The 24,196-nt window shown below is 39.7% G+C and overlaps 2 protein-coding genes across 5 annotated transcripts in view; one reads left to right on the plus strand and one right to left on the minus strand.

Moving 5' to 3' along the window:
• Positions 1–5,854, minus strand: part of DNAJC10 (DnaJ heat shock protein family (Hsp40) member C10) — a 54,019-nt gene extending 48,165 nt beyond the window's left edge. For 2 of the 4 annotated variants that reach the window (XM_050750544.1, XM_050750541.1), the window contains exons 1-5: positions 5,759–5,854; positions 4,773–4,884; positions 3,959–4,308; positions 2,100–2,262; positions 305–355 (exon numbers count right to left, since the gene is read on the minus strand). In XM_050750544.1, coding sequence (XP_050606501.1) covers positions 305–355; positions 2,100–2,262; positions 3,959–4,162 — 418 coding nt within the window. In that variant the 5' untranslated portion in view covers positions 4,163–4,308; positions 4,773–4,884; positions 5,759–5,854. Of the gene's footprint in view, positions 1–304; positions 356–2,099; positions 2,263–3,958; positions 4,309–4,772; positions 4,885–5,169; positions 5,227–5,758 lie in introns of those variants that run through there. The other 2 variants (XM_050750543.1, XM_050750542.1) reach the window with 2 other exon arrangements.
• NEUROD1 (neuronal differentiation 1) overlaps positions 1–24,196 on the plus strand; it is a 1,109,848-nt gene that overhangs the window by 32,754 nt on the left and 1,052,898 nt on the right. The window lies entirely within an intron of this gene.

The raw sequence follows: 24,196 nt of genomic DNA on the forward strand, positions 1-24,196 counted from the left end.
AAGCTCTAAGAAATTTTGCTGTAAGTTTGTAGCAAGCTCATTTGGCATCCAAACCTGATCTGAACTGATTTTTAAATTTCTTTTATTTAGTATATACTTACACATTTTGCTACAGAAATATTAATGTTTTTATTATGGTACACTTCCCCACATTCTGCTAGAAATATTTAATATACAGTATATTACATTATTACTGTTCGAAAATCCAAAAGATTTCTAAATTTCAAACATATATATCCCCAAGAGTTTCAGATGAGATCGAACTTGTATTAAGTTTCATAAAACCTTAAGCCCACAAACTTACCAAATTCTCTTCTTTCCAATGTTATGATTTCAGGATCATCATCATAAATACCTAATTTTAAAAGTATATAAAAATTATAAAATCAAAACTTCACTATATAAATTGCCACATAAAAATAGATTACTCGTTTTAATCATCAAAAAAAATCAAACTACTATATTAAATCTCAAACTTAGAGAATATGCAACAACCTAAGTGGAAAAAAAGTAAATAATACTATCAATATATTTAGGGTGATCTAAAGATACTAGAATTTTGATACAGACTCTCATAGGTGTGTGTGTGGTAGTTCCTAATATTCACATAATTTCATCTCCATAGAAAATTTATATTATGGTTTTAAAAATAATTAGATTCAGGGAGGTGCAAAAATATAGACTCTTGTGTACTTTTTACTCACCTTCCTTTAATGGTGACATGTTAATTAGCTACAGTATAATATCAAAAACCAGGAAATTGAGAGTGGTATACTGTTAACTAGACTACAGACCTCATTCAAGTTTCAGATTATATGGTTTTTAATACATGGTATCATGTTAGAATATCTTCTGCTAAAAAGTTTGGAATATTTGCAGAGGCAGACACAAATATTTAGTAAATATAACTTTTTTAGGCTTTGTGGGATGTATGGCTTCTGTCACAACTTCTCAACTCTGCTCTCAAAGTGTGAAAGAAGTCATATATATTATGTAAACAAATGAATGTAATTGCATTCCAATAAAACTTTATTTATAAAAGCAAATGGCAAGCCAGATTTGGCCTATGAAACGCAGTCTGCTAACTCTTGATATAGACTATCAAGGTGTAGAGAATATACTTGAAAATACTATTTTGAAAAGAAAATTTATATTTACTAAAAGCAAATCCTCCAGATATAAATTTAAAATGCTGTGTGTTTACATTCTTTCTTCCTTGGTTCCTTTACTTTGTTTCCTCCTTCCACCTTATTTTTTCCTTCATGTTTAAGAAAAAGAACACCTTTCGTCCTTCTCATATGCAACCTTTATTGATAATGTTTCAAGGTATTGACCTTAATGTCAACCGAAGGCCAAAGCACCTTAAAACATCAATAAGGGTTCCATATGAGAAGGATGGCATTTCTATTGAAGAGATCATTATTAAACTTAAAGTTTAGCCTTTCTTGGAAAATATGATGCTCTAAAATATATTGAAAGAAATATTATTTAATACTAAAAAATACTGAAAGAAATATTTAACTACCCCTAATGCAAATATATAGTCATACATCACTTACTAACAGGGACATATTCTGAGAAATATGTGGTTAGGGAATTTTGTTGTTGCAAAAACATCACACAGTGTACTTACACAAACCTAGATAGCATATCTTACTACACACCTAGGCTACAAACCTGTACAGCATGTTACTGCTGAATACTGTAGGCAACTGTAACACAATGGTAAGTATCTTTGTATTTAAACATAGAAAAGCTACAGTAAAAATATGGTATTATAATTTCATGGGACCAATTTCCTACATACAGTCCATTGCTAAGTGAAATGTCATTATGCAGTCCATGAATGCATATTTTTTATTAAATAACAATCCTTATTTTAAAAGTATTTAACAAGATTTGACCAATACAACTTCGTATCTGTACAGATCATCTCTGTATACCCACTGACTTTCCTTTTAAATTTCACTCCCACAGCAAATTAAAAGGAGCTAATCACAGTGACACAGATTAAATATATAACTTAAGTGGTGAAACAGAATTCACTTTTCTTTTACTCAGATAAAAAACATTTCATAAGTAATATCGTATCACCTTACCAAAATCATAACGATAATAGTTCCAGCTTTCATACTGGCCACCTTGATTATCCTCAAGTCCCTTTTCTCCATATTTGTCATACTTTTTCCGTAGATCTTCATCTTTGAGTACTTCATATGCTCTATTTATTTTTAAAAAATCACCATGTGCATTTGGGTTATTCTGTTAAAAAATATTAGATATAATACAATTATTTCAGATACACAATCCAAGTTTCCTTCAAAAAATATATGTAAGTTTAATTAATCTAGTGACTTCTGGGAGACCACATACCAACATGAGGAGGGGTAATACAACATGACATGAGTTACCATGGGTTGAAATGAAGTATTTTTTGAGAAACTATAATCTTCAATAAAAAAAAAGAAAAGTAATGAAATAATAATTGACTCTTCAAAAGGCTGACAGATGTTATCAGACCATGTAAGTTATTTTTTCTAAAAAATGCAGCTGAGTGAAACTAATAAGCCTGTTGAAACTCTTAATTTCATATTTATTACTCCTATAACAATTATAAATCAATACATTTATAGGTTATTTTTCTATTTAAGGCAAAATCAACTTATTTAAAAAGGATGTGCCCCAATCCATCAAATAATTACATAAAAGCCAATATCAGAAAACACCCCAAAACTGATTCCAGTACTTTGGGAGGCCGAGGAGGGTGGGTCATTTGAGGTCAGGAGATCGAGACCAGCCTGGCCAACATGGTGAGATCCCCGTTTCTACTAAAAACACAAAAACTAGCTGGGCAGTAGTGACGCACGACTGTAATCCCAGCTACCTGGGAGGGTGAAGCAGGGGAATCGCTTAAACCTGGGAGGCAGAAGTTGCAGTAAGCCGAGATGGCCTCACTGTACTCCAGTCTGGCCGAGAGTGAGAACCTGTCTCAAAAAAAAAAAAAAAGAAAGAAAACAATCCAAAATTGGATTGGAAATGTTTCCTCCTTGTTACTGTGTTTCATAAAATTTGTCTCTGAAGGATGCTTTCATTTAAATAATACTTGGATGATAGAAGGGCTACTATCTTTTATATGGAAACTTAAAATCATTATTTGACATTTTAAAGAAATTAAAAAAAAAATCTTAAATGTGGATCTCAGGAAAAGATAATCAACTAAAGAAGAGTTTTAAAGAAATATTGTTTCTCTTGCTCAGCTTTATGCAATGAAATAAAATAATCCTATTTTAAAACTTCTACCTAGAAAAGAGAAAATTATAACTGTATCTTCTCCTTGTTCATGATGGACGCTAAATCTCATTAAGACATAACCAACTAATTACAAAAACACCATAAAAATTCAAATGAATTTAGTTTTGAAAGATTTACATTACTGGTACATAAATATTTATGACTGGCATTATATTCAGCTGCTCTCAAGTATTAATTTATAAAACTTTCTAACTGGTTTGTGGACTTGTGCATGGAAGAAAATAGTCAAAGTTAAAACATGCTATTATTAGCTATTACTTCTATTTTTAGCAAGTCATACCCTCTTGAGTTTTAAAAAAATATTTTTTGCAACTGTTCTAAAATACTTGATCTTAACCTACTTTAATAAGAAAACTACTTCAACTACTTCATGGATATTATCCTTTGTTTTGGGGTTAATGTCTTCAACAGAATTGTTGGAAATTCGTCCACAAATTAAGAGGGAACTGAATTTTTGGTACTGACATTCCTAAATAATCCAAAATAATCCATAACATTTCGGTGCTTTTGTTTCTAGCATACAAGTTGAATTATAATTTTGACATGTGATTATTCTTAAGCATTTGATCATTTAAAGCGATTTAAATAAATATCAAAATGTACCAAGAATAAAATCAAATATTTTTAAAAACAAACGTTTACCTACCGGGTTTTTATCAGGATGTAACTTCAATGCCAATTTCTTGAAAGCTTGTCTTATTTCTCTGCTACTTGCAGTTTTGGATACTCCAAGTAAACTGTAAAAATCCTGATCGGTGCCCACTAAAATGGCCATATACACTATCAGAAAACAGAGAATGATCCTTTTCAAGTCTCTGATATAGTCATCTTTATTTAACCAGACTCCCATTCTCTTTCTTATGCAAGTTCTGATTTAAGTGAACATTAGGATTCACTGCTGGTTCCAGTTGATGTAATATGCAAATTTGAGAACTTCTGTCCACATTACTTCAAGGGTGAATCAAGCATCACAAATCTGTCCCCAAAAATATTAATCTAAGAAAGAAAAGCAGGCAGTTAAAATACATTTTGAACTAAACAATAACAGCACAATTTATTTATCAAAGAACATGGTCAGCAATACAATCTCCATTAAATGGCAAATCAGTGTGAATGCCCCACGTTCTTTCTACATTCATGTAGTTAGACTTGTGAAATCACTGAAGATAGCAGATAAAAGGTCATGAGTGGTAGTAACTAGCTAGAACACACACACTCAGCAATTTATACATGGAGAAAAGACCTCTGACGAGCACCAGAACACAAAGGTGGCAATAAGCTACATGTCCTTCCTCTTTCTACTCAGTTTTAGCTTTGCCTTTAATAGTTCTTCCTTTTAGCTACTTCTTTACCCCCTAAAGCTGTCTAATTTTCATTTTCAGCAGAATTCACTTGTAGGAAATGTCCTTGTGAGGGACTAGAAGGAAATACAGGGTTCTTTACTTTTCATATAACCCTACCAGAAATGGCAGTGAAGTACATTGTTATAATAGACAATCTACACAGCAGTCGATCTTTTTCCCGGAGTTTTCTCAGAAGGTGCTTATACTGAATTTAAGCAGAGGCCATTTTCTAAAAAGAGTAGAAAAATAATTGTAAGTTACCAGTGTAATTTTGTTGCAAAGTTCATGTTTGGTGTAAGTAAAAACAAAAAACAAAAAGAGAAGGGAATAGGTTAGACATACTCTCTGCAGGCAAATGATGGCAAAAACCATCATTACTTCTTCATATCACATTTCAACCACTATATTTTAGTTCCAAAGATCTCCTAATGCTTTGAAAAATCTAACTCTCCTTGCACTTCATTTCTGTTTTTCATCTAATCCTAAATGTCTATTTTTAAATTCTTCTCTTTACCTGTGAGTGATCTTCAGTTCATTTCTAATACTTCCTTTTCATTCCACAAAAATATACCTTTGAAAAATATAATGATGTAGAGATTAACAAGTATCCAAACAAGAAAACAACCATCAGAAAAAGAGAGGTCATAGTCTCAATCAACCCTTTGGGATAAGATGTTTCTCGCCCAGGGGTTGTTCTTAGCGTCGGGGTGACCGAACTGCCCGTGGCCCGAGCTACTGGGCAGGTGGAAGCGCCAGGTAAATGCAAGGCTAAAGCTTTCGCGCTGCCATCACTGCGGAGTGGGACAGGGGAGACGGGAAAAGATGGAGACACGGGGGAACAGGGCTGTCAGGAGTCGCTGGTGTCTGAAGTCTCAGGTCGGACTCAAGCAGAAAGTGTAAGTAAGTGAGAGGGAACCACTGGGCAGAGGAAGGGTGGTGTGGATAATAGTGAGGAGGAAGGTGGGGAGCAAGAACACAACACCCAGGTCATAGGAGCGCAGAGGAAGGGGGGTTCAGGCGCTCAGCCATTCCGCCCCTCCCTGACCGGAGGGCCCTGGCCACCACCGGCTCCAGCAAAGCCCTGGCCCCGGGCCCATGCCCACCTTGCCATCGCGGGGTCGCTTCCTGCAGCTACTCCCCCATCCTCAAACCCTGGCGGCGGACCCCGCCTGGCCGAGCCCAAGCACCGCGTGCGGGAGAGAAGCACACGCACTCTCCGACGGCCCAGCCGCGGCGCACTGGACGGGGCAGGTCCAGCCACACCGGCCACTACTGGCCCGCGGCCGGCACCGGTCAGCTCCTCACGCGCCGGTGTCCAAGGCGAGTCGGGGCGGGGCCTGGCGCGGAGCATTGTGGGAAAGGCGTGGAGGACGCTGCCTGGGAGACCCGCTGCGGGCCTAGCCGGCGCGGCGGCGGCGGTGGGGTGGAGAGGGCGGTGTAAGTTTAGGTTGACGTGGCCGTGTGCGCGGGATCCGGCTCCGGCTCCGGCTCCAACCCGGAGCTGAGGGAAGTGCCCTGGTCAAGCCGCCCGCGCCCTCTCACCAATGCGGCTGGCGCCTGCCTCGGGCGGGGAGGGTGGATGGTGAATCCCGCCTCTTCCTGCTTCCGTTGCCCGGGTGACGGGGAAACCCGGAGGGCGGGTTTTGGGGTTGACTTCCCTGAGACTCTTTTAAAGGGAAAACGGAGCTTATTTGGGTGATGGGTGAGTGAGGCCGAAAGGCGAAATTTGGCGGAGAAAGAAGAACTTGCTTGAAGTGACACTGATTGCAGTATCAGGCTAGCGGACTGAAGAAGCAGTACGAAACTTGAAGGAAATTAAAACATTTACAATTTTGTGTAAGCGTGTGTATCAACAAGCATTTGAGACTTCTACAATATTTTCTGGATTCTGAGTCATACAAGCTAGAAACTGGGGAGTTATCCGTGTTCTCCTCTCTTACCTTGACATCCTACTGTAATGGTACAGAAACTGCATTTTGTCCCACAGCAATATAACAACTGAAGTGGTTATATTTACTACATTTTCTATTTTTAAAAGAGAAAACCGAGCCTAGAGGATACCTGCTTATAACATCAACCCTAACATGAAATAAGTTGTGATTGGTAACAGTTTCAGGGGGAGTAAATCAAGCGTCAGCTTCTAGAAACTTGGAAGACCATACAGGATCTGTGGCTAAGCTAATATGTGGTAGGAAAAAAGAGGAAGTAGAATGAACAAAGGCAAAAGTGTTAGAAGCAGCCTGATGTAATAGTAGTTAATAAGTCTTAGGAACTTGTCTAAGCACACATGTAGTAACTCATCCAAATAATCTTACAAGATAGTGGCTATTGTACCTATTTCCCATTTGAGGAAACAGAGGCAAATATTTGAGAGCTGGGATTCACATCTAAGCAACCTGGCTTCGGGGACTATGATAAGCATTATGACACAGTGTGTAACCATTTTGTTACACACTGTGTAACCATTTTGTTACACACTGTAACAAAATCTTAAAGTAAATTGAAAAACAGAAAACTAGAAGATGAAGCAGGGACCAGATCACAGACAGGTTTTTATGCCAAGATGAAGATACAGATTTCTGCCTCTCAGGTGATGACGAAGCTTTTAAAAAAGAGACTGAGACTGTATTTTAGATCATCCTGGCAGCTACTGGAGAGAAAGAACAAGAGAATGTTAGACAAATAGGGTAAATGATGTAAGAGGTGGTGGGCCAGGTGTAGTGGCTCACGCTTGTAATCACAGAACTTTGGGAGGCCGAGGCGGGTAGATCACTTGAGGTCAAGAGGTCGAGACCAGCCTGGCCAACATGGTGAAACCCCATCTCTACTAAAAATACAAAAATAAGCCGGACATGGTGGCGCACCCCTGTAATCCCACATACTTGGGAGTCAAGAGAATCACTTGAACCTGGGAGGTGGAGGTTGCAGTGAGCCAAGATCACATCACTGTACTTCAGCCTGAGTGACAAGCAAGACTTTATCTTGAATTAAAAAAAAAAAAAAAAAAAAGGAAGAGATGGTGATTGGTTGGATATGGGAAATAAAGGAAAAATTTAAGGTTAACTTCTGATTTCACATTATTGAATACTACCCACTGAATGAAGATCTGCTTAGGGAAAAGATAAAAGGTTCTGACTTGGACATGCCTCCTTCAAGGTTCCTAGATCATATTTTAGTGAATATATCCTGCATGAAACTCATGGATAATGTCTAGATTGGAGAAAAAGGAGAAAAATAATCAGATCACCCAAAGAAAGTGTGCAGAATAAGTAAAGTTGTGGACCAAGGATTAAAACCTTGGGGAATTTTAACATCAAGAATGAAAGTACACACGGGAAAAGATTTTAAGCTTCATAAAGGTGGATTTTTGTTCATTTTATTTACTGTTATGTTGTTTACTGTTATGTTTCCAGCTGCTCTTACTATATAGTAGTGTGTCCGAAATTGGTGGGTTCTTGGTCTTGCTGACTTAAAGAATGAACCTGCAGGCCCTCATGGTGAGTGTTACAGTTCTTAAACATGATGGGTCCAGAGTTTGTTCCTTCAGATGTTCAGATGTGTCTGGAGCGTCTTCCTTCTGGTGGGTTTGTGGTCTTGCTGACAGGAGTGAAGCTGCAGACCTTTGTGGTGAGTTAAAGCTCATAAAGGCGGCGTGGACCCAAAGAATGAGCAGCAGTAAGATTTAATCATAAAGAGCAAAGTAAATAAATAAATAAATAAAACTTCCACAATGTGGAAAGTTACCCTAGCAGGTTACCATTGCTGGCTTGGCAGCCTGCTTTTTATTCCCTTATCTGACCCCACCTACATCCTGCTGATTGGTCCATTTTACAGAGAGCTGATTGGTCCGTTTTACAGAGAGCTAATTGGTCCATTTTATAGAGAGCTGATTGGCCCATTTTGACAGAGTGCTGATTGTTGAATTTACAATCCCTGAGCTAGACATAGTGTGCTGATTGGTGCTGATTGGTGCGTTTACAATCCTTTAGCTAGACACAGAGTGCTAGACAGAAAAGTTCTCCAAGTCCCCACTAGGTTAGCTAGATACAGAGTACTGATTGGTGTATTTACAAACCTTGGGCTAGACACAGAGTGTTGACTGGTGTATTTACAAACCTTGAGCTAGACACAGAGTGCTGATTGGTGCCTTTACAATCCTTTAGCTAGACACAGAGTGCTAGATAGAAAAATTCTCCAAGTCCCCACTAGACCCCAGAGCCCAGCTGGCTTCACCTAGTGGATCCCGCACCAGGGCTGAAGGTGGAACTGCCCGCTAGTCCGGCGCCCAGCGCCCGCACTCCAAGCGCCCGCACTCCTCAGCCCTTGGGCGGTCGACGGGACAGGGCGCCTCGGTGCACGGGGTGGCGCTCCTAGGTAGGAGCCTACAGCCGATGAGGAGGAGGGAAGAGGCTCGGGCATGGTGGGCTGCAGGTCCTGAGCCCTGCCCGGTGGGGAGGCTACTGAGGCCTGGCGAGAATTCGAGCACAGCGCTGGCGGGCCAGCACTGCTGGGGGACCTGGCACACCCTCTGCAGCTGCTGGCCCCGGGTGCTAAGCCCCTTGCTGCCCCTGGTCAGTGGCGCTGGCGCCTGCCCGCCAATCTGAGTGCGGGGCCGGCAGAGCCCGCGCCCACCCAGAACTCCTGCTGGCCAGCGAGCGCCTTCTCAGCCTTGGTTCCCGCCTGTGCAGCCTTGGTTCCCGCCTGTGCAGCCTTGGTTCCCGCCTGTGCAGCCTTGGTTCCCGCCTGCGCCTCTGCCCCCACACCGTCCCGCAAGCAGAGGGAGTCGGCTTCAGCCTCAGTCAGCCCAGAGAGGGGCTCTCACAGTGCAGCGGCGGGCTGAAGGGCTCCTCCAGCGCGGCCAGAGTGGGCGCTGAGGCCGAGGAGGTGCCCAGAGCCAGCGAGGGCTGCCAGCACGCTGTCACCTCTCAGTAGGTACTATATAACTATTTCTCGAATGAATAAACTTTAATTTGAGAAATAGGCTGAAGAAGAAGAAGAACCCATACAGGATGTAAAAACGAGATGATCAGAGACGGGCAAAAGGAACTAAACATCAAGGAAGTTAGAGTGAGTCAGATAAGATACTGACTACCACTTGCTAATTATGTCTGGCAATTAGGAGGTTATAGGGACCTTAGTAAGTACAATTTTGGTGGATGGTAAGGCTGGAAGTTAGACTGTAGTAGACTACAGATTGGGTAGGAGCTGAGGAAATGGACAATAGCAAGTACATATAGTCTGTTCAAAGTTTGGATGAAAAGAGGAGGAAGGAAACTTGTAACTAGAAGAGGATGTGGATTAAAAGAGGAAATGCTTTAGGCCTGGAAAGACTTGAGCAAGTTTATAAGCTGAGTGAAAGCCACAAAAGAGAGAGGCCACAGATACGAGAGGGATGGAGTCAGGAGCACAGATGGATTTATTAATCTTACACAGTTCATTTATTTATTATTGTTGTTATTATTTTTTGAGATGGAGTTTCACTCTTATTGCCCAGGCTGGAGTGCAATGGTGTGATCTTGGCTCACCGCAACCTCTGCCTCCCGGGTTCAAGCGATTCTCCTGTCTCAGCCTTCTGAGTAGCTGGGATTACAGGTGCATGCCACCACACCCAAATAATTTTTGTATTTTTGGTAGAGACGGGGTTTCATATTGGTGAGGCTGGTCTCGAACTCCTGACCTCAGGTGATCTGCCCACCTCAGCCTACCAAAGTGCACATTTCATTTATTAATTAAAATAATCTACTGTTCTCTTGGCTAAGTCATTAGGGTTACTGTGGTGAGCAAGGACATAGCTCTACCCTCAATAAGTAGGATAATAGAGGACACATCAATTATTCAAACAAATCTGTAATTATGAAGGAAGAATACATAGTGTCGTGATGTTGTGATCTACTCTAGGGGCAAAGATTTGTCAAAAGTTTTACCAAAAATAAAAATAATAAAGAAGAAATTTAACATATATGGCAAAAAATTAGGGAATATTATAGGCAGATTAAACAGCAAGTGCATAGTTCCTATACTTCAAAAGAGCATGGGTAGGCTGGACGCGGTGGCTCACGCCTGTAATCCCAGCACTTTGGGAGACCGAGACGGGCGGATCATGAGGTCAGGAGATCAAGACCATCTGGCTAACACGGTGAAACCCTGTCTCTACTAAAAAATACAAAAAAACTAGCCGGGCGAGGTGGCGGGCGCCTGTAGTCCCAGCTACTGGGGAGGCTGAGGCAGGAGAATGGCGTAAACCCGGGAGGTGGAGCTTGCAGTGAGCTGAGATCTGGCCACTGCACTCCAGCCCGGGGGACAGAGCGAGACTCCGTCTCAAAAAAAAAAAAAAAAAAAAAAAAGCATGGGTGTTGAAGGAACAAAAAGATCACCAGAATGTAGCAAGCCAAAAGGAGAGAGTCAACAAAATGGGAATGTAAAAATAGGGACAAGATGTAGTTTATTTTAAGGAATTTGGACCTTTTCCTACGAGGAATAGGAAGCCACAGAAGGGTTTAAACAATGGAATATCATTATAGTATTGAATTATTACTTTAATTAAAAAAAACTGGGCTGGGCGCGGTGGCTTATGCCTGTAATCCCAGCATTTTGGGAGGTCGAGGTGGGTGGGTCATGAGGTCAGGAGATCCAGACCATCCTGGCTAACACGGTGAAACCCTGTCTCTACTAAAAATACAAAAAATTAGCCTGGTGTGGTGGTGGGCACCTGTAGTCCCAGTTACTCAGGAGGCTGAGGCAGGAGAATGGCGTGAACCTGGGAGGTGGAGCTTGCAGTGAGCCGAGATCGCGCCACTCCAGCGTGGGCGACAGAGCAAGACTTCCTCTCAAAAAAAAAAAAAAAAAAAAAAAAAAAAAGGAAAAGAATTTCAAAGTTACAAGAATGTTAAATGTACAGAACAAATAATTTTGTTTCCTCAACCACTTGAGAGTAAGTTGTTAACTTCTTGTCCTGTTATCTCCCAAAACTGGTTTATATTTTTTACAAACAAGGACATTCTCGTTCATAACCCAAACAGAATCATCAGAATCCAGAAATTAACATTAATGTCTTACTACCATCTAATCCTCGGACCCCGTTTAGGTCTTGCCAATTGTTCCAATAACATCTTTGCAGTACAAAGATCTACCTGGCAACTACTTGTTTCAATTTAGTGTGTTAATGTTTCAGTCTCCCTCGGTTGGAAACAGTTCCTCAGTTTTTCCTTGACTTTTAAGACTTTGACACTTGTGAAGAATATAGGCCAATTATATTGTAGATATCTTTCTGTGTCAGTTTGTCTGATGTTTCTTCATGATTAGATTTAGGTTATGTATTTGGGAAGAATCTAACAGAATTGACCCTATGTTCTATCCATTGCAGGCCCCAAAGTTTGATTTGTCTCATTGTTGGTAGTTTTAACTTAGATGGCTTCATTATAGAGATGTCTGAGAGGCTTTTCTACTGCAAGGTTACATTTTTCCTTTTGTAATTAATAAGTGATTTATAGGAGGTACTTTGAGACTCTATGAACATATTCTATTCCTCATCAAACTTCCAATTTATTCATTAATTTATATTATTATGGATTCATGGATTTTTATTCAATGGGTTAAAAATCCATTATTACAATTTATTTGGATGTTTAAGTAGTTCTAGATTTGACCAATGGGAATTCTTTCAAGCTGGCTTATGTGTCCTTTTGACAATCCCATCATTCTTTGGGTATGCTTATTTTAGTGCACAATAAGATGTTCCAGGCTCATCCAGGACTTTTCCTGGCTCAGCCATTATACTAGCCATTTCTCTAAGAAGCCTTGGTCCTTTGGAAGAATAGTATTTACATGGTAAGATCTAGGTGCTAGGCATGCATCATAATTTGGGGCTGCTGTTGCTTCCAGGTCTTCTCAGTGGACAAGGTAGAATATATATATATATACACACACACACACACACACACACACTTCCACATTTATATATGTATAAAACTGTGAGTTTACGCCAATATTTCCAATTGCAATGTAATATCACAGGTGTCAGATTTATTTTAGTTTTTCCTTTCCATACATGTAGCTCTTCTCTCTGACAATAAGAAAACTGGTTCTCATTATCATTGAATGAGTATGTGTACATAACCAATCTTCCATTGCTGATGCTCCTGCTCCTCCCCTGCGTGATTGCCCCACTCATCACACTTGGGTTCCCATGCCTTATACTGGACTGCTCACCTGAGCAGATGTTCTGTTTACTCCACTCAGGTTCCAACCTATTCCAGGCTGTTCTCTGGCAGGGATACACATCTCATTCTCAACGGGTTCCAATACACAGTGACTCACTCTCTCCGCCTTATATGAACACTCTTCTCACACTGGTTGGGCTCTGACACTGCTCAGCCTCTCTTCTCATGGCTTTGGTCTTAACTATTTAATTGTTTTAGCTAAAGTTTGAAGAATATGTTGGAGGAGAGCAACAAAAGATAGAGGAAAACTGGCTAGGATACTACTGAAATAGCCCAGGTGAGAGACAATGGCTTGGACTAGGGTAGAGTTAGCATAGATGTGGAGAAATAAACAGATTCAAGAAAAAAGTGGAACCCATGTTCATTGCAGCAACATTCACAAGAGCCAAGGTATGAAGACAACTTAAGTATCCATTGACAGATGAATAGATAAAGAAAATGTGGTATATATACCATGGAATATTATTCGGCCATAAAAAGAAGGAAACCCTGCCCATTGTAACAACATAGAGAAATATGGAAGACATTACATGCACGAAATGAAATAATCCAAATACAGAAAGGCAAACATTGTGTAATCTTACTTATCTGTAGAATCTAAAAAGTAAATCTCGTAGAAGCAGAGAGTAGAACAGTGCTTGCCAGGGGATGCGGTGGAGGGGAAATGGAGAGATGGTGGTCAAAAAGAACAAACTTTAAGTTGTAAGATGAATATATTCTGGGGATCTAATGTACAGCCTAGTGACTATAGTTAATAATATATTGTCTCCTATAATTTGGTAAGAGAGCAGATTTTAAGTGTCCTCACCACACACACACACACACACACACGTAACTGAGTGGTGATAGATGTGTTAATTCATTCAACTGTGGTAATCAGTGTAGAATATATATTCAATCATGTTGTATATGTTGAATACATACAGTTTTCATTTGTCAAGTAAATATTTTAAAATTTAAAAAGTGTAGAAGGTAATATGGGCCAGGCGTGGTGGCTCATGCCTATAATCCCAGCACTTTGGGAGGCCAAGGTGGGTGGATCGTGAGGTCAGGAGATCGAGATCATCCTGGCCAAAATGGTGAAACCCCATCTCTACTAAAAATACAAAAATTAACTGGGCGTGGTGGCGTGTGCCTGTAATCCCAGCTACTCGGGAGTCTGAGGCAGGAGAATCGCTTGAACCAGGGAGTCGGAGGTTGTGGTGAGCCCAGATCGTACCACTGCACTCCAGCCTGGCAACAGAGTGAGACTCTGTCTCAAAAACAAAAACAAACAAACAAACAAACAAAAAGAAAGTAATATGTAGGATTTGGTGATAAACTGGTCATGATGGGGAAGAGAAAGATGTTTGAAGACACATCTCTACTTCAGGTAATTGATGTGAAGGATGTCCACTTGCTTGGGAAACCAAGGCCTTGCCAGTCTCAGTGTAATAAATCAAAGTTCAATACAAGAGCACTATCATATATGTATAAGATATGTTATTACAAAGAAACCATTTCATTTTTTTAGTTTCATCTGGAGAAATGCTACTTATCTTTCAAGATCTAGTTCATACTTCTTCTGAAAAATCATTTTGTAAGCTCCAGCTAAGCATATTTGATCACTCCATCCTTTACTATTGCATTTATCACAATATATTATAATTATGTTTCATTGGTTGGTCTACTATACTGAATTCTTTGAGATCAGGAATCCGGTTTTGTTTATCCTTCCTTCAATGCCTAGCTAGAACAGTGCTTGGCATGTATTCAATACATGCATTAGGATGAAATGAAGAATAAATGTTTATTATATACAAAGAAGTAAGGGTGGACCTTTGTTCCTAAAGTTGTTATGTCTGGCCCGGTGGGAGTAGGTGAAGAACAAACAATTGATATGTAAAAATATTTGTTAAATGCGTTATATGAACAATATTGTCCCAAAAGACTTAATTTGGGGCTGAAGTGCTTAGAGGAGAATTAGAGGAAAGTATGGGTGTTTCTAATTTTTTTTTTTTTTTTAAAGAATTCCTTAAAAGATTTGGAATTTTAGAACCAGGTACAATCTTTGAGGTCATGAAGTCTATTCCTTCAATTCATGGGGGAGGAAACTGAGGCTGAGGAGGATTGATGAGTGACTTGCCTAAAGACACTCAAATGTAAATAGATGACTTAGGGACATAACCTGTGGTTCCTGTTTTTTTTGACCGGTATGAAATAATGATCATCAAAATAACCAAAACTTACATCTGCTTTATAATTCTCAGATACTATTTTAAGCACTTTAGTTATAGTAATACATTTGATTGTCACAACAGCCCTATGAGGTAAATGCTGTTATTAAGTCAATTTTACTGATGAAGAAGCTGACACAAAGAGAGGTTTAGCCCCTCGCCGATGTCACACTGTTAGTAAGCGGTAGAATATGGATTCCAACATAGGCAGTAATACGGTTTGGCTCTGTGTCCCCACTCAAATCTCATCTCGAACTGTAAACCCCATGTGTTGAGGGAGGGACCTGGTAGGGGGTGATTGGATCATGGGGGTGGTTCCCCCATGCTGTTCTGTGATAGTGAGTTCTCAGAGATCTGATGGGCTTGTGAAGAAGGTGCTTGCTTCTGCGTCACCTTCCAGCCATGCAGAACTATGAGTCAATTAAACCTCCTTCCTATATAAATTATGCAGTCTCAGGGAAGTTCTTTAGAGCAGTGTGAAAACTAATACAGGCAGTGTAGATCTGGAGTCCACAAAGAATACCAAAATCAGTTAACTGAAATATTTGTGACAGCATTTACTTAAGTCAGCAGAGGCATTATTTTCATAGAATTTTTTCATAATAACGTAATAACCTATTGATATGGTTTGGCTGTGTCCACCCAAATCTCATCTTGAATCGTAGTTGCCAAAATTCCCACGTGTTGTGGGAGGGACCTGGTGGGAGGTAATTGAATCATGGGGGCAGATTGCAAAGCTAGTGGGGGCAGAACTGGAATTCGAATCTGGGGAGCCTAGTCTGAAATTGTGTATTTTTAATTAGCATGTAATAATTGTACATATTTATGGGATACAGAGTAATATTTTGGTACATATATATAATATGTAATGATCAAATCAGGGTAAATAGCATATCCATCACCTTAAACATTTATTATTTCTTTGTGTTGGGAACATTCAAAATCTTCTCTTCCAGTTATTTGAAAATATACAATAAATGATTGTTAACTGTAGTCACTCTACAGTGCCATAGAACATTAGAAGTTAGTCGTCCTACCTAGCTGTAACTTTGCATCTCTTAACCAACCTCTCCTTATTCTCCCCTCCCTGCTACCCTTCCCAGCCTCTAATAACCACAATTTAATTGCTACTTCTACCTAGACTGCACTTTTGATATGGGGGTAATGCTGGCCTCATAAAATGAGTCAGGAAGTGTACTCTTCTCCTGTACTTGCAGAGAGAGATTTATTTTTCCCTTAAGTATTTGATAGACTCCATGGTGAATCCACCTGGAGTTTTCTTCATGAGAAGGTTTTTATATGACTTAAAAATTATATATGTAATTTCTGTGCTAGATATAGGGCCATTCAGATTTTCTATTTCTTTTTGAGTCAGTGTTAGTAATTTGTGTCTTTTAAGTAATTTGTCTATTTCATCTAAGTTGTCATATTTATTACTGTAAAATTGTTCACAGAGTTCCTTTATTATCCTTCAGCATCTGGGGATCTGCAGTGATGTTCCTGTTTCATTCTTGACATTGGTTGTTTCTGCTCTTTCTCATTTTTCTTAATCAAACTATTGACTGGTCCATTTTATAGATCTTTTCAAATGATGTGCTTTTGATTTAATTGATTTTTATTTTTCTGTTTTCTAGTTTATTGATTGTTTGCTTATCTTTATTTCCTTTTTCCTGCTTATGTTGAGTTTAATCTTTTTTAAAATTTTTTGCCTTTTAAGATGGAAATTAAAGTTATTGATTTTGGATATTCTTCTTTTCTGGTATAAACATTTAAAGTTCTAAATTTCTAAGTACTGTTTTAGTGGCATCCCATAAATCCTGATGCCTTGTGTTTTTATTCTGATTCAGTTCATAATATTTTCTAATTTCCCTTGTAATTCTTCTTTGGCCATGGGTTATTTAAATATAATGGGGAATAAACTAGTACCTCCCTCAAATAATCCTGTGGGGCACAATGAACAATGGATTACTGTAGAAGTGAAGTGCTTTCAGAACAGTGCCTGACCATTACTGCCATGCATCAGCCATTGTTTTCACTGCCAATTTTACCTTTGGGTTTCTTCATTCTGCTTTAAAGAGAAAACAGAATTTTCTGTTACCTCTGCTGCTATAAACCCTGGAACATATTGAAGTTACTGCTTACTCTTTCATACTCCTTTGTTACTATCATTGTGAAATCAAAATGCCCAGGCTTTTTGCACGTTCCTAGCATGTAATTGGTCTCTTTGATTAATCAGACACTGTGGAACCATGATTTGTTTTTTGCAACTTCTGCTTGCTTTGGAAGCCATGTGCCTTTTCAGATTTTGTAGCCAGAACATGAAAACGAAGAAAGAACATGGGTTGGGTGTTAACAAAACAATGCAAGACAACTTGTTTCTGTGATTGTCTTTTTAAATCAGAAAAGTTTACTTTGGTCACCTTGAAATATATTACTCATTTCCACCATTTTCAAGTTATGTGATTCACTCCTTCTTGGTTAGCGTGTTTTAGACCTAAAGGAATTTTATTTGCAAAATGCTCTTTCCAGGGGCGTTTTTCTCCTCAACATTTTAAAACCTCAGACAGAATTGAATGTGTCTTTGCCCAAATTAACATAATCAAAACTCAGATGAAATAAAAATTTTGAATTTCAACTTCAGGCTGATATGCTGAGAATCTTACTCAATGTTGAATGGAGATGCTAAATAAATAGGACAAGCATACTCTGTCCCTAAAGGAGGGAATAGAATTTCAGAGAAGGGAGTAGGCACTAAGAGGCTCTTTGAGGTTTAAAGACACTGAACCATTGTTCCCGTGTGTCTAGATCTAGGTACAAATGCCTGACCTGATGCCTGACCTTTTGGATTTGTTATACCTGATAGCCAACATCTCACATTTGACTATAGGCTTCTATTCTATTCTCCATTTAAAGGTTTTAATTTCTTTTTCTTTTTTTTTTTTTTTTGAGACGGAGTCTTGCTCTGTCGCCCAAGCTGGAGTGCAGTGGCGCAATCTCGGCTCACTGCAAGCTCCGCCTCCCGGGTTCACGCCATTCTCCTGCCTCAGCCTCCCGAGTAGCTGGGACTACAGGCGCCCGCCACTGCGCCCGGCTAATTTTTTCTATTTTTAGTAGAGACGGGGTTTCACCATGGTCTCGATCTCCTGACCTTGTGATCCGCCCGCCTCGGCCTTCCAAAGTGCTGGGATTACAGGCGTGAGCCACCGCGCCCGGCCTTTTTTTTTTTTTTTTTTTTTTTTTTTTTTTTTGAGACGGAGTCTCGCTCGGTCGCCCGGGCTGGAGTGCAGTGGCCAGATCTCAGCTCACTGCAAGCTCCGCCTCCCGGGTTCACGCCATTCTCCTGCCTCAGCCTCCCAAGTAGCTGGGACTACAGGCGCCCGCCACCTCGCCCAGCTAGTTTTTTGTACTTTTTAGTAGAGACGGGGTTTCACCGTATTAACCAGGATGGTCTCGATGTCCTGACCTCGTGATCCGCCCGTCTCGGCCTCCCAAAGTGCTGGGATTACAGGCTTGAGCCACCGCGCCCGGCCATAGGTTTTAATTTCTATAATAGTCAGATTTAGGTTTAACAGTTCTGTTGGCATAACTGACCACAAAATCTTGTACGTATCAAATTTTGGTACCACAGTAGATTGAATGTAGACACAGATATGAAAATCTAGTTGACCTTTATAAAGCCAAACATTAAGAGATTTGCAGAAAGGTAAAATGCTGCCATCTTACTCATTAATTTTGGGGAAAATTTTTCACAAATATATATGTTAGTATGTAATGGATTTATTATTTTTAAATAAGGTAATAAACATTTTAAATTTATGTTTTAATTTTTAATATGGTAAATATTAGTAGACACAGCACATATAAACAAAGATTACAAAGAAAATGCTTACTTTGACCTTCCTCTCCCAATAATCGTATGTTTAAATTTTTGACTAACTTCCCAATACATTTTAACAACCTTAATTTCCATTTTTAGTTCATGGATCTAATTATGTCTTTTCCCCCTAGCCACAGATTCACTGCCAGATCAATTACCTTGAATTCTGAGTTTCACAGAGCCCTGAATAGCTGCAGCAGCTTCGTGACTTGAGAGGCAAAACTACTGGAGAGGTATGAGTGAGGAGCTATGAGTAGGAACAGGGAGCTTTTAAAAAACTGAGTGTTTTTTTTTTTTTTCTTGGAGACAGAGTCTCTCTCTGTTGCTCAGACCATGATCTCGGCTCACTGCAACCTCTGCCTCCCGGATTCAAGCAATTCTCCTGCCTCAGCCTCCTGAGTAGCTGGGACTACAGGTGCCTGCCACCACGCCCGGATAATTTTTTTTCTTTTTTTTTTAATTTTTAGTAGAGATAGGGTTTCACCATGTTTGCCAGGCTTGTCTTGAACTCCTAACCTAAGGTAATCTGCCTGCCTTGGCCTCCCAAAGTGCTGGGATTACAGACGTGAGCCATTGTGCCCAGCCAGAACTGAGTTTTTATAAATATTTATCCTATAATTTCACATTCCTGTAACCATGGCCACAAGAACTGACCGGAGCTGAAACCTTATTATTTATGGATGGTCTGGAATGTGCCTTACATTCTATTAGGTGCTTTATGTATTTTATTTTTAATCCTTGTGGCTTCTGTGAAATTGCAGAAGAAGAATCCATTTCATGGATGAGGAGACCTAGGTTCAGAAAAGTGAAATGATTTGTTCAGGACGACACAGCTAATTGGCAGAGTTGGAATTCCCAGCCTGGACTGATTAGATCCCAGGCTATGTGACGAGAAGGTGCCTTTCAATTCTCTTTACGACATTTTTCCTTCTTTAGATTTTGCCTTGGGTGGGTCAGGACTATAAAACATGTTTAACATCCTCCATTTTTGTAGAGTGGAGGCATAAATTTTACCCAACCCAGGAGCTGGGTCCTGCTTAGCTCTTTTAGGATTCTTTCCCCTTTCCCTTATACCGTTAAGCAACCTGATCAGAATTGGAATTTCTAACCATTGCCTACACTCATAACTGTATGCTCTACATTAGAATCAGAGCTCTTTTAGCATGGAGAATCACTGATCTTTCAATGCCTGTGAAAATTAATGAGTAAAGATAGGCCTGTTTCTTCTGGAATGTAAATAGAAATTAGTCTAACAGGAACTTCAAAATACATTGCCACTAGAGATTGAAGAGTTGTTAGAAATAAAGATCAAATCACAAGTAGGATTTTTATGTAACATTAAATATATAACTTGACTACTTACCAATACCCGCTCCTGAAAGAAATTTTATCATGCTTTCAATAAGTTATCTAGACCAATTTGGTTGGTTGTGTTCCATTTTAACAATCAGTTTAAGTACATGAATAGGTTCATATCATTAACTTTCATCTCTATGTGCCATTATAACTTGAAGTCTTAAAAAGTAATGGTTATTCTTTCAGAAAGTACTTTGTGTGATTTTCCTATCTGAAAGATCACAAGAAAGACAGTGATAATTTGCACAAATCCAAACTGATATATTTTAACTGTCGCTTATTTATTCATTTCACTTCTAACAAAAAAGACTTGAATTTAACCCAATCATATCAATGTGAAAGGAGAAGCAACACTAGCCACGCTTCTAATAAAGAGTTTAGATTGACTCAGAGCAAAAATTATGAAGATGATATGTGATAAATTTATCAGAGTTCTAAATAGTTAGAAAATAGCTCTTAAACGTATTGCTCTGATTCAATATTCTTTATGTTTTCTATGCAAAATACCTTTTTTCATAACTTTTATATTTATGAAAAATAAGACAATGTGTCTTTCTGTGACTCCTTATATTAATTCATTGTGCATATTTCATGAAGTACATCACATAATAGCTTCTGTGTGCATTTCTCCTCTCCCTCACTAGAATGCACACTCCTGAGAGTAGAGAATCTGTTACTCATCTTTGTGTCCTTCACCAAAAGCAGCACCCTGCTTTGCATATTTTGTATCCAATAAATAGCCATGTGAATAGGCCAGGTGAGATCACACCTGTAATCTCAGTACTTTGGGAGACCGAGGTCGGTGGATCACTTTAGGTCAGGAGTTCGAGACCAGCCTGGCAACATGGTGAAACCCTGTCTCTAACCAAAATATAAAAAATTAGCCGGGTATGGTAGTGCATGCCTGTAATCCCAGCTACTTGGGAGGCTGAGGCAAGAGAATTGCTTGAACCCAGGAGGCGGAGGTTGCAGTGAGTCAAGATCCTGCCACTGCACTCCAACCTGGGTGACAGAGCGAGACTCCACTCAAAAATAAATAAATAAATAAATAAGTAATATGAATAAATTATTACTGTTTGTGCATGCTAAAGTTTTTCTCACAATTTTAATCTTAATTCTACAAATTAAATTCTATAAATTGGTTTCTTTAAGAGAAACCTAGAATCTAGAGCCCCAAATTTAGCTGAGTCTTCCTTAAATTTTGTTTATTTGTATTCTTTAAATGAGTGTGAACATAAAAGGCAGGGGGATATCTAAACAATGATTAAAATTGATCTTGTTAGCAGTGTCTCAGTTAGTTTTGCTGGAATAAAAGCTCTGTGCTTTCATAATGGATCCTGGAGACCACAGCTCCTCTCTCCCATGTCTTTGAAGACTACCTAGAATCACAAGAGTATGACAGTGAATAGGTGGTTTGGGACAAATCTGGTACTTTAGTCATTTGGACACAGGTTTAAAAGTTAAGCAAGCCAGCCCGGACACAGTGACTCACACTTGTAATCCCAGCACTTTGGAAGGCCGAGGCAGGTGGATCTCTTGAGGCCGGGAGTTCAAGACCAGCCTGACCAACATGGTGAAGCCCTGTCTCTACTAAAAAATACAAAAATTAGACTGGCGTGGTGGTGCGTGTCTGTAATCCCAGCTACTTGGGAGGCTGAGGCAGGAGAATCACTTCAACCCGGGAGGCGCAGGTTGCAATGAGCTGAGATGGTGCCACTGCACTCTAGCCTAGGCAACACAGCAAAACATCAACAACAACAACAAAAAGTTAAGCAAACCTTAACTTTTAGAATAGAAAATATTACTAAAACAGAAGGTCGGGAGGCGCGGTGGCTCTCGCCTGTAATCCCAGCACTTTGGGAGGCTGAGGCAGGCGGATCACAAGGTCAGGAGATTGAGACCATCCTGGCTAACGCGGTGAAAACCTGTCTCTACTAAAAATACAAAAAATTAGCCTGGCGTGGTGGCGGGCCTCTGTAATCCCAGCTACTTGGGAGGCTGAGGCAGGAATATGGCGTGAACCTGGGAGGCAATGCTTGCAGTGAGCAGAGATTGTGCCACTGCACTCCAGCCTGGGCAACAGAGGGAGACTCCATCTCAAAACAACAACAACAACAAAAATAGAAAGTCAGGAAGTAAACAGAATATTCATATTCATTCAGGAAAGTTTTTTTTTTTTTTTGATGCAAACTGATTAGGACATGCATTTAATGAATTACTTTTTTTTTTTTTTTTTTGAGATATAATCTCCCTCTGTCGCTCAGGCTGGAGTGCAGTGGCATGGTCTCAGCTCCTTGCAACCTCCGCCTCCCGGGTTCAAGTGATTTTCTTGCCTCAGCCTCCCAAGTAGCTGGGATTACAGGTGTCTGCCAACATGCCCAGCTAATTTCTTTTTCTTTTTCTTTTCTTGCTTTTTGTTTTTGAGATGGAGTCTTGCTCTGTCGCCCAGGCTGGAGTGTAGTCACACAATCTCAGCTCACTGCAACCTCTGCCTCCCGGGTTCAAGCGATTCTCCTGCCTCAGCCTCCCGAATAGCTGGGATTACAGGTGCCCACCACCACAGCTGGCTAATTTTTGTATTAGTACAGATGGGGTTTCACCATGTTGGCCAGGATAGTCTCGATCTCCTGACCTCATGAGCCGCCCACCTCAGCCTCCCAAAGTGCTGGGATTACATGAGTGAACCACCACTTCCCACCAACACCCAGCTAATTTTTTTGTATTTTTAGTAGAGATGAGTTTCGCCATGTTGGCCAGGCCAGTCTCGAACTCCTGACCTCAGGTGATCCACCCACCTCAGCCTCCCAAAGTGTTGGGTTTACAGGCGTGAGCCACCGCGCCCAGCCTACATATTTTTTTAAATGGGAAATTTAAGAACAAATTTGTTGTATGTTGTATTTTGGAAACAGTTAAGCCACTAGAGTAGGTGTTCTTACAATTCAGCCAGCATGAGAGTAAATCACTGGTTTTTATTCTTGGGAAATGTGACCTAGTATGAAAGCACTTGTGTTAATGTCAAGAAGAGTGGTACGATGACAGAGGCAATGAGAAAGTGGTTTTCCTCATTAGAATAGTTTTCATAGAGAAAGGAAAGCTGGAGAATAAAGTCTTGTCCATCTTTTTCCAAGAGAAGAGAAACAGGTTAGATGACAGTAGCACCGATAGCCAGCTGAGCCTCATGGTCAAGAGCAGGGATTATAGGAAAAAGAGGCAGGCCTGGTTGGAATCCTAGCTATGCCACTTTAACTCTGGACAAATTGGTTAACCTCTTGTCTCCTTTGTAAAACAGCCGTAATAATTCTGTTTATCTCCCAAAATTGCTTTGAGAATTATTTTTAAAAAACCATGTTTTTAAAAAGCCTGGTACACGGTAAGCATTCAACAAATGGTGACGTCAAAGAAAAACGAATAAACAAACTTGTTCTTTATACAGAAATATTTTTACAGCTCAGAATGACATCTTATCATGCTCTTTTAGCGTGGTGGAAATATTTCTTAAGAGCCTGTAACTGTCATCTAAAATTCTACATTCTCTAACTAGCCTCCTATAGTCTATTTTTTTGAAGAGGAATTAATTCAAATCCAATAACAAATATCTTACAGAAGAAAATAATAGATCTGCATTCTTATAAAATAAACTATTACTGTTTATGCATGCTAAAGTTTATTGTAAACTATGTTATTTGTATCAAAATTGTCAGTGCTTTATTCTTCAGTGAGCTGCTAAAATCAATTTTCATAAACCAAAAGGGAAGAAAAATTTGGTTCTGAAATTTGGTGTATTTACCAAAATGTGACACTTAGTGAACCTCAAACAATCAGCTGGTTGTACCCATTTCTTTACTGGGAAAAGCAGTAGAATGATTTGCTTTC

Source organism: Macaca thibetana, chromosome 12, assembly GCF_024542745.1.
Source record: "Macaca thibetana thibetana isolate TM-01 chromosome 12, ASM2454274v1, whole genome shotgun sequence".
In the NCBI taxonomy this organism is placed as follows: domain Eukaryota; kingdom Metazoa; phylum Chordata; class Mammalia; order Primates; family Cercopithecidae; genus Macaca; species Macaca thibetana.